The sequence below is a fragment of the Phoenix dactylifera genome, chromosome 6 (assembly GCF_009389715.1).
Source record: "Phoenix dactylifera cultivar Barhee BC4 chromosome 6, palm_55x_up_171113_PBpolish2nd_filt_p, whole genome shotgun sequence".
Lineage (NCBI taxonomy): Eukaryota > Viridiplantae > Streptophyta > Magnoliopsida > Arecales > Arecaceae > Phoenix > Phoenix dactylifera.
In genome coordinates, this window is record NC_052397.1 from 4,988,558 (window position 1) to 5,000,655 (window position 12,098).

At 40.6% G+C, this 12,098-nt stretch overlaps 2 protein-coding genes across 3 annotated transcripts; one reads left to right on the plus strand and one right to left on the minus strand.

Moving 5' to 3' along the window:
• The first annotated feature begins 1,593 nt into the window (after positions 1-1,593).
• On the plus strand, positions 1,594-2,853 carry LOC103702942 (chlorophyll a-b binding protein 4, chloroplastic-like). Its single transcript, XM_008785593.4, has 3 exons — positions 1,594-1,973; positions 2,075-2,493; positions 2,575-2,853. The coding sequence occupies exons 1-3, from the start codon at positions 1,768-1,770 to the stop codon at positions 2,706-2,708; spliced, it is 759 nt and encodes a 252-aa protein (XP_008783815.1). The 5' UTR covers positions 1,594-1,767; the 3' UTR covers positions 2,709-2,853.
• On the minus strand, positions 2,759-11,886 carry LOC120110992. 2 transcript variants are annotated; one of them, XR_005512134.1, is made up of 7 exons: positions 11,525-11,886; positions 7,322-7,384; positions 7,141-7,222; positions 6,901-6,972; positions 6,673-6,761; positions 6,371-6,574; positions 2,759-4,928 (listed from the first exon to the last, which is right to left on the minus strand). XR_005512134.1 is itself a non-coding variant. In XM_039127217.1 (4 exons), the coding sequence occupies exons 2-4, from the start codon at positions 6,462-6,464 to the stop codon at positions 3,684-3,686; spliced, it is 492 nt and encodes a 163-aa protein (XP_038983145.1). In that variant the 5' UTR covers positions 6,465-6,574; positions 6,673-6,891; the 3' UTR covers positions 2,759-3,683. The 2 variants fall into 2 exon arrangements, 1 of the variants encoding a protein (XP_038983145.1); XM_039127217.1 differs by lacking the exons at positions 6,901-6,972; positions 7,141-7,222; positions 7,322-7,384; positions 11,525-11,886 and having other exon boundaries at positions 2,759-3,728; positions 4,576-4,928; positions 6,673-6,891.
• Positions 11,887-12,098: the final 212 nt, after the last annotated feature.

Below are 12,098 nucleotides of genomic sequence, written 5' to 3' on the forward strand. Positions count from 1 at the left end.
TGGATCCTTTTGATTATAGGCTGCCAGAGCTATCATAATTTTATATACAGACATAGGAATCCTCATCCACAACGACAATAGTAAGGAATTATATATACGTATTGGACAAGTAGAACTCATAATCAATAAATGATACACCAACATCTCTGATCTCTATGACATATTGGGCGAAGAAGCGAGAACAAAACCTAATCAGAAAATATGCTTATCATCGGATGCTGGTTAGAAAGGAAGCTTGTTGTACGTCGCTCGTTGGAAAGGAACGCTCATGGTGGGGTGGTGAAGCGAGAAAAAAATTCTAGCCACTCAATCTTGAAGAGAAGAAGATTCTTAAAGATGGAAGATTTCAAAGAGATCGGAGAATCAGGATGGTGAAAGAGGAGCTTTATTTTCTTATAGGGGTAATTTTAATTTTTTACAATCAATAAATGGTTTCATTAATGCTATCAATTTAACTGGGTGTAACGGGAGGTTTTACAAAATATTAGGTATAAGTGTAATAAATATAAACCTTAGGATTTTTTTGTAATATTATTTGTCATTTTAAAACTGTTCCTAATGTGGCACTTGGGTCCCATTAAAAGTTAATGATTTTGACTAGCATTCCATTAAATTATCGGCTAAAGTATTGGATAAAAATAAACCTCAAGGGAGTAAGCCTAGGTTTTCATACTATTGGGTGTAAATATAATTTACCCCTAATCTCAGAAAAGTTTTTATAATTTACTTTAATTTTTATTAAGAAGTGGAGACTCATCCTAACCGCTGATTATTAGTGGGTATCAGGGGAAATTTTTATGGAGCCCTAATCCCAGCGTAGCCCTAATCCTATAAAATTATCTTGCAAAGATTTTAAGAAGCACCATAGCTAATTCCAAAAAAAATGATGTGCGGTTCTCATTGCAGTTATACAGTGTTTCCTTTTTTTGATTATGTTATGCCGTGTTTTCAAACCTTGATAGCTTACACCTGATTCGGCTTCAACGGTCCCCGTAGGAGATGAACGCTTGCCGGGGGATTCCGCTTCCGGAGAGCCCAGGTGCTTGGTGGACTGGGCCAGCGTCTTAGCAGACTGGGCTACTTCCATACATTTTACTAAACCTTGACCCTAATCTTTTTCTGCGGACTACGTTAACATAAAATTTCTGGGCTGGGCTCAGGTTAGCAATAATACAAAATTGGGAACTTGTGGATGTTTCATGGGCTGGGCCGGACCATGACTTCTAAGGCCAGATTACCTTATCCCAACCCATTGTGGGTTCGTAAGATCACAACCATCCAAACCAGATCATGAACACCCTAGACAACAATTAGCTGCACCTCCTGGTTGAGTGCCGTCCATTATCTGCCACCAATAGCATTACGCCACGGAACTGGTAGGCCCACAAGATTTTTCTAGCCCAACCCTTCAGCAAGAACAACCAGAACCAGTCAGTCGCTTGTTATGCATCGAAAGAGGAATCGCCATCAGAGTTGTCCCACGAGGCTTTCTCTGGCCAATAGCAGGGCTTCAACTAATACTTGGGATCTTGCATTCAGATAAGAAGGGATAAGGACCAAAAGTTCTCATTGGCTCCCTTAAAACCCATGCAGATCCTACCCGTTCGATCTCCCAAACTTCATACCATCAACCGTGCGTCCTATCCATGAATCCAGACCACAAAGCTTCCTCTCCAGCGAAATACAAAGGAATGAAGAGGGACTAAAACACCATCATCAGGCAGTTCTGATCCCTCGCCGGAACTCATCGGTCGGTTGGTCGGAAAGATGGCGACGGTCACAACTCAGGCTTCGGCTGCCGTCTTCCGGCCCCAGGCATCAAAAGCCAGGTTTCTCACAGGCTCTTCCGGCAAACTCGCCCGAGACTTCGCCACCAAAACAGCACGCTCCAAGACCACCACCTCACTCAAGGTGGAGGCAAAGAAGGGCGAGTGGCTCCCGGGCCTGCCTTCACCTGCCTACCTAAATGGCAGGTCAATACCATGTCTCAAATCCAATTGCGAGTTCGACCAACATTACCGTTACTTGGTCCGTTAACGATCTTCTCAAAGCTGTCTTGTAATTTTTGTTGCAGCCTCCCCGGGGACAATGGATTCGACCCACTTGGACTAGCTGAGGATCCAGAGAACCTGAAGTGGTACGTGCAGGCGGAGCTCGTCAATAGCCGGTGGGCGATGCTGGGCGTCGTCGGGATGCTCCTCCCGGAGGTCTTCACGAAGATCGGGATCATCAACGTGCCCAAGTGGTATGACGCCGGCAAGGCTGAATACTTCGCATCATCTTCCACCCTCTTCGTGATCGAATTCATCCTGTTCCACTACGTGGAGATCAGAAGGTGGCAGGACATCAAGAACCCAGGCTGCGTCAACCAGGACCCCATCTTCAAGAACTACAGCTTGCCACCCAATGAGGTAGGCTATCCTGGGGGCATAATCTTCAACCCCCTCAACTTCGACCCCACGGTTGAGGCCAAGGAGAAGGAGCTCGCAAATGGTAACCTCTCAGCATCAAAGCACCCATTAAAAGCTTTCTTTATAGTGTGGATTGCTAAGTCCTGGGTTGACTGATCTGCAGGGAGATTGGCGATGCTGGCGTTCCTGGGGTTTATTATTCAGCACAATGTTACTGGTCAAGGTCCCTTTGACAACCTCCTGCAACACCTTTCTGACCCATGGCACAACACCATTATTCAAACACTCCGGGGCTAGGTTCTTGTCTTGTGTAACAGAAGGGTAAGATGGCCTTTTTGAGTCAGAAGGGCCACTATGTAAAACAAAAGAAAAAAAAAACTGCCATGTACAGGGGATATTGAATATTATTGTAATGCCATCTACATCTTCTTCTCTATTTTCACCTTTAGTTGCGCTTATTGAGGATAAATTTATTCGATGTTCTTCTCAAATGACAAACTATAGTTAAGAGAATAAGAAGCAAATACAGGATTGCAGTGGATATTCATTGATCAAGAAATGAGGAAAAACTGATCATGCAGAGCGTGGAATTGCAAGGAGAGACCATCGATCCTCTTAAAGCATTAAGATTCACAGGAAGCATCCTTACATTTAAAGTATTGAAAGAGAATTGGATATATAAATTTCAGTTACACCTGAATTTAGTTTACAGCTCCGGTCAGTTTGTCGGGGCATCTCTTTTTACATGTATTACAGGCTTTGAAGCTTTTCTGCTTGTGTATAATTTACAAGAACAAAAACTTTCTGGCCATGTAAGCAGGCCAAGAGGAGACAATTATAATATAATTTACAAGGATCTTTCCAGATAAGAGGTATGATAACTAAGACGATCCGAGAAGCAGTATGTAATTTTTTTTTTTTTTGATGCTGGCCAGGTTGCTGAACAAGCATAACAATGAGAACATAATTACCATTAGTATATGTACCCTTTTTTCCGATGATTGTATGAAAAAAGAGAGAAGGGGAAAAATCTTGACAACAGCTGGAGAGTTGTGCCAATCAGCAGCAGTAAATGCCGTCAAACCTGCTTGTACCAAGTTCGCAATGCAACTATGCTACAAGTCATGAAGTCCTATTGGTTGCTGCAAGGAAAGTAATACGAACCTCAATAGAAACTGAAATTGGAGACCAATTTGTAGATTAAGTAATCATCAGCAACAGGAAGACAAGGCCATTCACATCCAGATAAAGAGCTTTTCAGAAACCATAGTCCTAGCAATCCACCTGTGCATGCATTCCTAGGAAGCAGCTTGGTACCTGTCAAAATTATGTGTCGGAGAGTCACAGTAACTTTATACTACACGATCACTGAAAAATATTAATTGAAGCAAATGGAACACATAAATATATTCAGTTTCTTCCCTAATACGTCAGAACATTAGATGTTATGCGTCCAGCTTGGAACTTTGTTTTGCATTTCATGTTTCTTATGATGATAATTTAACTGGGACCTAAGATACTAGGGGAACACCCTTACAAGAAAAAATAAGCCAAGGAAGTAACATGAAGACATGAAAAATGCAGTATTAAGAACTCAACAATGTATGCATGCATGCTGAGATTGCAAATATATGCCCAATGTTAAATGAAGGCTTAAGCATGTAGATTCTGAAATTGATTGATTCAGTCATATGCCATTTTCCCAGTTTATCATTAAAAGGGGTGTCATATTGAAAAACATCAATATGATCATATGACAAGGAATGTCTGGCAGAAATGCTTGGCAATTCATAGTCATGCCCATGTGACTGCAACTAAAATTGGCTTCAGCAGGAAAAGGGAATAAAGCACTGCATCTGTGCCAGCAGCTGAAGTGTAACTTTTGCCAACGCCAGTCACCAGCAAAACCATGCTTGCTGAGTTTAACATCAAAAAAAGGTTGAAAAGCATATACTTTGTACGAATTACTTCAGTTGTACTTGCTACTTCATGTACTTCAAGTATTCAAAAGCTTTGGTTACTCGTGATGCCATATTATTTCTTATGCTTACTGTTGTCACCTTGCATAGCTCCCCCATTTTAGTTGTTCATATTACCAATATCAAATGATCTTAGCAAATGATTGACATAAACAAAATTATAAAGTAAATCCACAAGAACTTACTTGGGGGTAAGAGTTCTTAGCAAATACAGGAAGACCACACGGACCACAGGTAGAAGTCCATATCTGAATACTGGCATCATATCTGGGCCTGGGCAGCTCAAAGCCATTCATTTGGAAATCTAGGTTTGCTTCTTGTAGTTTAACTTCAGCTCGAGGTTTGAACTTCTTTTCACAAATCAAATTCAGACCATCCGACTGATATTGGTTGTGGCCTGCCAGCTGAAGTCCCAAGCATGCATTCTGGCCCAACTGATTCAATGTATCATCATTGATTTGTCTATCAGACTTTGTTTTGCTTCCCTGTTCTAAAGTATCTAGAAAAGCCTTGAACAGAAATATCTGCGGAACAGTTTCTAACCACCAAAAAAAGGAAAAGTAAAAGAAAAAAACCACATATTAGTAATAAAATGGACATTTGGTGTCACATGTATATAGCAAATGAAATGGGATAGAATAAGTAGATAAAGCTATGAAAGGATCCACAAGGACAAGGCATGGATACTAAATGGAATAGAATAAGTACAAGAAATTATGAAAATATGAGGGCAAATGACATAGATGATATAATTTCAGAATAAAGTGATGCCAAATGAATGAATCTGTATGGTGATACCATTCTATAAGAAAGGTTACAACTTACAAATATACCATTGTTATTAACTGAAGATTTATTGTCAGCCTCCACTGTAATCCATTGTCCTAAAAGCCAATACAGCCTCGTGTAAATATACAATTCCATGGGTAGGCTGGAGGTCCAATCTCTCTTCGTTTGGATGTACTTAGACAATGGAAGGAAAGCTTTATCCTGAATTTCGGGTTTAAGAATGGCAAGAACCTGTAGTCAACCCAGGGTCATCATTCACTATGCTAGGGGGCAAAAAATGGTGCATATGCAATGCAAAAATTAGATGAGAATGTCGAGTTGGATGCTTATAAAGAGGAAATTTAGAAAAGAATCCATGACAGGAGCTGATCAGCTGCATCACTTTAAGTGAAGGGAACCAAAATTTGTTGAAATGGTTCAGTCACGTGAAAAGAAGACTGATGAAGATTAGCCAATTTCTGCAACTCAACAATAGAGAAGAATAATCAACATAAGGGAAGAAATGTGTCCAAGCAAACCCAGAAGAAAATTGTATGAAACAATGTCATAGAGCATTTCTTCAACAGAACGATTGACTTTTGATGCCCATGACAAGCAAAGATGAACTACCAAGAGCATTCTCAATACTCAATGTGGTCATGTTTGGGATGGGTGTCAATAGAGGATGAAAACAACAACAGAACCAGCAAGAAAAAACCATGAAAAAGGAAGAAAAGAAAACCATATTAGGTAGTTCTAGAAAACCAAAGCCAATGTTGTCTAAAGGTCAAGCTTTAGACTTCCTCTCACAGAGTTCACTAAAGTTCACTAACTCGGATAGATACAGACTAAGATCAAATTGTTTCAAACCTAACCCTTCATGCAAACATGAGCCATCTTATCAAGAACTAAATCTTCTTCTTGATGAATAAAGATGTTGCAACCTGCAATACAGGTATGACAAAGCTGCTAACTTCCAAAATCAGATGGCCCAAATAATTCAGAATAGCAATTTTCATCATTTCCATCACCAACCAAACAGTAATAAAAATGGTAACCTACTATATCTGGCAATACAGGAGTTAACATCAAGAATGATCAAGACAATAATAAAACGAAATGAGAACAAACATAAAATTTTAGATAACTGTAAAAGTTTTATCAGTAACTTATTTGTCAGCTACCAATATAATATTCATCATTTTTACGAACCTCTGAAGAAGGGGAGCAACATTCTCAATATACCATTTCGCTGAAGCATCAACTGATGCAGTTTTAACTCTAGTAGCTCGAATAACCAAAGCATAATACTCTCTTGTGCTGCATGAGAATTCTTGAGGCAATTCTCTAACTATTGATATCTCATCTTTCAACACATTAATAAAGTGATCCACATCATAAATATCTTCAAAGGAGCTGCAGCAGCAAATGCAAGTTAATTTAAATGCTTGTAGTCCAAATGCCCTACTTAGCAACTGAAAGAACAACAAGAACAAGATGTTACTTAGAGGTACCTTGAGTCTTTCCAAACAGGATTCACTTCAAGGTGAGGTATCACAAGGGTTGCATTTAAAATTTTAGCAACAGCAACTGCGTCACAAATCTATAAGACAAAAATATTCGATACGTAAACCATGGCTTGCTTTCCCAGAAAATGAACAAATATGGCTTCTCTTATCCATAAACATATGTTCATATATCAGATGTCCACTCAGATGACTCAGATGATGTAAATAGCCTACCCCATTCTCTGTTGGTTCAACCCGCCATCAAGGAATACTTGAATATATCAGATGACTTAGTAGGTATCAATACTGCAAATCAATTTAAAAATAAAATAAAATGTCTGTAGAAAGATAAGCATTTCATGAAGATCAAACAAATATTGCTTAAAAGCAAAAAAGTACCTAAAACTACCTCTTTTTTAACTTACCACTTAAGTTGGGAAAGTGATTGAGCTCTTGCTGTTATCAGGTACTTACCAGGGTTGTTTTCAGTTTCAATACATGGTCCCCATCTTTTGTGTGCCAAGGGGGGCCAGAGCTCAGAATTCTGCTCATCCGACTATAGGAAAAAAAGGAAAAAAAAAATCAGAGCCATGGATGCAAAGTGATGTATAAGCTCAATGAAAGAATTTTACTGCTAATTCAACAGCTTACTCACTATTTGGCGTTGTAAAGCACCCATCAGAAGAGACATCTGCCTAGGTTTAGGGGCATTCCACTCCTGGAATAAAGAATTTCCTCCATTATACGAGAATCATAAGTGGAAGAACCATAAATACCATTGAGCAAGAAAACATGCATACAAATTACAATTGCAAACAAAAGCTATATGCATTAAAACTGTCTGCAGTTCATTGCTTGCGAAACAAACTACTAAAACATTGGAAAAAAGAGTTAACCAACTCAAACCACTGAAACTAGATATTTAGTCATTTAAGTATATGGTCCACACAATCTTCAAAATTTACAAAACCAACCATACATACATTAAGCCTGCAGCATACATGAGAATCCCTGAAATTCATTTTTGCTTCCTCTGTGTGTGTTTCCAGACATCTTAGCAAATTAAACAACAAACTGAAAGCACAACATAAGCCAGGGTTGGGATCACACAGTCAACTAGCTCTATGTTTCCTGGAGCTGGGTCTGGACCAAAAATACATGTAGACCAGTGTATGAACAAACTGCAATCTCTCATATCAAGTCAATACCTGAGAGCGTGGATTTAAAGCCGGTTTGCTTAATATGTTTAAATGAAAAAGGGGACCTACCAAACCTTAATCTAAAAATAAGCGTGATATGTAGAACCAAATATCCAAAATTGAATGCTAATCAGGTTTGGAATGTGCCCTTGATGGCACCCACAATCAAATAGTTCCCTATACAAAATAACTAATTAACAATAGTCTACACTCTAAGAACTTCGACCTCTTCACAAAGTAACTCATTCAATTAACGTGCCCACAACCAAATCAAATCCTTCTCAAGTACAGTAAATTCATGGGAAGACCGTACATCAAACAGATCAAATGTAGCCCAAAGAAATTCTTTCCTCAGACCATCCAGCTCTCTGGCTCCTCTTGCTAACGACTGATTAACAACCAACCAGGCCCAGATACTACAAAACAAAGTTTTAGGGTGCATAAAAGCTAATTGATGGTTATATAACCTAATAGCAAGTTACCACATCAAACTTTAGCGCTATTATTCTTGCACAAACAAGCCAACTGATAGTTATGTGACCCCATAGGATGTAAGCATCTAAGATTTAACCATGTTACTATTCTCTACTGACTAAAATACTCCACCACACTAGAATTGCGAAAGTGATGCTTTCGTGGCACACTACTAATACTTCCCAAACTCAAAGCCGAAGCCAAAAGTACGGTCACGCCCCAAATCCGGATCATGACACGGCCGTGCTATTGCTATCTTATGCACACAATAACACGAAGCCACATAAAATTTCATAATAAAAATAAATAGTTTCATTTACTAATGTCATAACATTAGTGAAGAAGTTGGAACAGTACAGAGCTTCTAAAATCTGATTATTACATAACATTTTCAATTACCCCAACCCTGAATAACATCAAGCTCCCTGCTTCTAGTGGTCTTAATCATCTGTAGGAAAAAAAGTAGATAAAAAGGTATGAGCTACACAGCTCAGTAAGTAACCAGGTACTATCTTATTGGATCAAGTACAATTATGCCAATGCAGTGATTAAAAAGCCAACAGTTGATGTAAAATAAAACATTTTATAGATGATATACACAAATCAGGTCATAAAGCAATGCATGTTCTATCCATAAAAGTTCATAATCATGATAATGCAAGTCATATAAAAATATTGCCATTTATCCATACTTTATAAAACATACTCTCAGACGGATGTGCTGCTATGGTCACTATAATCCCGTGACAGGGCCTGTTAATCTTAGTCGACTAATTCTGTTATTCGTTACCAACTTTAACCCGTTAGCAGAGGGCCTGTTATTCTTTGGATGCTAGCTCCAGGGTGTCGACTGGCCTCTATTTCTAGAGGTGGTCATAGCTATCTGAGAGTTCATAAATCATATTCTTTTTCTTTCATAAATCATAATCATCATAAATAGGTTTGAAAATGATAAATGGCATTATATAATTTAAAATGCATAAACATGCCTCAAATATCATTTTTCATACAGTCTAACATAATCATAATTTCATAACTCATACACCATCAAATATTCATGAAGGATGCTCTTTAATCAAATTCATGAATTACATGCAATCATATACTTGATCCTAGTTTTGAGAAAAATATATCATAAGCAATACATTTTCATAATGATGAATAAACAGTAATTTAAAAACTTTAAGATCAGTGCCAAGATTACTTACATTGATTCGCTCACGAATCCCTAAGTACAGTTGGGCAACTCCACTGTACCTATTAATATCATATAAAATCAATTATTTGCTATTCTCAACTTTACTATTTATTTTATTTTATTTTATTATATTTATTTATTATTATTTTATTTCTTTTCTTTTTTTTCTTTTTTTTCTTTCCTTTATCTTTTTTTTTATTTTCTTTTCTTTTCTTTTCTTTTTCTTTTCTTTTTCCTTCTTTTTCTTTTTCTTTCCTTTTCTTTTCTTCTCTTCCTGTTTCTTCCCGAAGCTTCTCCCTTGCTTTCTTCTTTCTTTTTCTTCTCCTCCTCTTCTCTTCTCCCGACTCCTCCTTCCTCTCTTCTCCATTCTTCTCCCACGAAGGGAGGAGGGCGAGGTCTGCAGGAGCTGAACCATGGCCGGCGGCGTCCATGGCGATCGGCCCTCTCCTTCTTCCCGCGGAGGAGATGCGCACGGGAGAAGAAGAAAAGCCGCGACGGTTGGCCTTCTCCTTCTTCCCTTTTTCTTCTTCTCTTCTTTTCCTTTCACGATTCATTAGATCTCCCCTCTTTTCCCGCGAAGCAAAAGGGGAAGACCTCCATGCCGGATCGCTTGGGAGGTGATCGGCCGAGGCCGACGACGCCCGCGACCGGCCAGCAGCGCCCGCAGGACGGCTGTGGCTGAGCCTGCGACCGCTTCCCGCGATGGATCCGCCGTCGAAGACCACAGGTAAAGCCCTTCCCCTTCCCTTCCTCTTCTTCTTCTTCTTCTTCTTCTTCTTTTCTTTTCTTTTCTTTCTTTTTTTTTTTGTAATTGATCTATCCTCCCATGTGGATCGGGAGGAGGAAATGCAGGAAAGAAAACAAGGTGGTCAGGGGCTTACCTGGCTTCGGGGATGAACTATGACGCCCCTCTCCGGCGGCATCAACGTAGGTTCAGAAAACCCTATCGCTGAGGAAGGACGTTCGAAGCTTTTATAGCCCCCGAAGAGTTAGAGGCCGCAACGGCCAATAGGCCTGGCCCACTGGTTTAGCTGTATGCGGGCCGGTTAATGAACTGGGCTCTCACATTCTTTCCCCCTTAAAAGAAATTTCGTCCTCGAAATTAACTTACTTGAACCTTCAAACTTTGAAGGTATGTAACCATAATATCATTCTCGAGCTCCAAAGTAGTCTCGCTCAGAGAGTGCTTATCACAAAGTAGAATTTCGGATTTGGGGTGTGAGGCCCAATAGTCCCACATCGGAAAGATTCGTTCCAGAGCCTGGGCATATGAGGCGGGTGTCTCCAAATCCTGCAGATGCATTTTGGGTGGAAAACAAAACCGGGGAGGGGTGAAGGACGCTTGCGTGAAGCCCCAGAACCGGACAATATCTGGCAGAGGAGCCCCGTGTTCCCCCCTCATGTGGCCCCCACGTGGGCACTAGGTGCCTCACGTGCCTCGCAGAGGCGGGGGCGTGACATTTGGTATCAGAGCCGAGGACGGCTCTTGTCCGATGGTGGGAAGGGTGTGAGGCCCAATAGTCCCACATCGGAAAGACTCGTTCTAGAGCCTGGGCATATGAGGCGGGTGTCTCCAAATCCTGCAGATGCGTTTTGGGTGGAAAACAAAACCGGGGAGGGGTGAAGGACGCTTGCGTGAAGCCCCAGAACCGGACAATATCTAGCAGGGGAGCCCCGTGTTCCCCCCTCATGTGGCCCCCACGTGGGCACTAGGTGCCTCACGTGCCTCGCAGAGGCGGGGGCGTGACAAGTACAATTATTAGTAATATAAAATATTATAAATGCATCCTGTGGCTAGTGACTGAGACAAATTTAAAACCTGTATGACAATAGAACCTGTATGACGATAGAATCGTTCACAACTCCAAAAACGAAGAAATCACATCAGATTTGTAATAATAAAGACCACTATCCACTAAATTTCTGAATTACTTCAATCACAACGATTCCAGATGGGAGAAAGAGGGCGATAAAGGGCATAACTCACCGAGAAGATGGAAGGAGAGGCGTGGCCGAGAGGGAAGAAAAGAGAAGGGCAGAACACCGGGAGAAGGACTACCAGAAGGGCAGCGAACGCGCCGCCCTTGTGGGATTGGTACTGGTACCAAAACCGCAGCATCGCCCCGTCCACCGCCGCCGGCGGCCCCAAATCCGCTCCAATCCGAGGGAACAAGCACTCGACCGCGCACCCCAAACCCACACCCTAGAGCCAGCTAACCCCAGAGGAGGAGAGCGCCGGGAGGTGAAGCTCATGGAGATGCCACGTCATCACCACCATTACTCTCGTTCGAATCCCGCATGATACGGCTCGGATTCGCCGCCCGCTGAAAATAGACGGGTAACAGCCGAGCAAATAATCCAGACGGTTACAAGTCGGCATATCAAGAAAAAAGAAAGAATTTAACTATGCAGAGCAGCAGACAAGAAAAGAAAATAACGGCCCATCCTGAGACCGTACAATTGAAGTTTTTAATTTATAAAAATAAAACTAACCTTAGCTTCTATATTTTAGTTGGTTGACATGCTTTATCATTTTTTTTTTTTTGTTTTAGTTCTACATC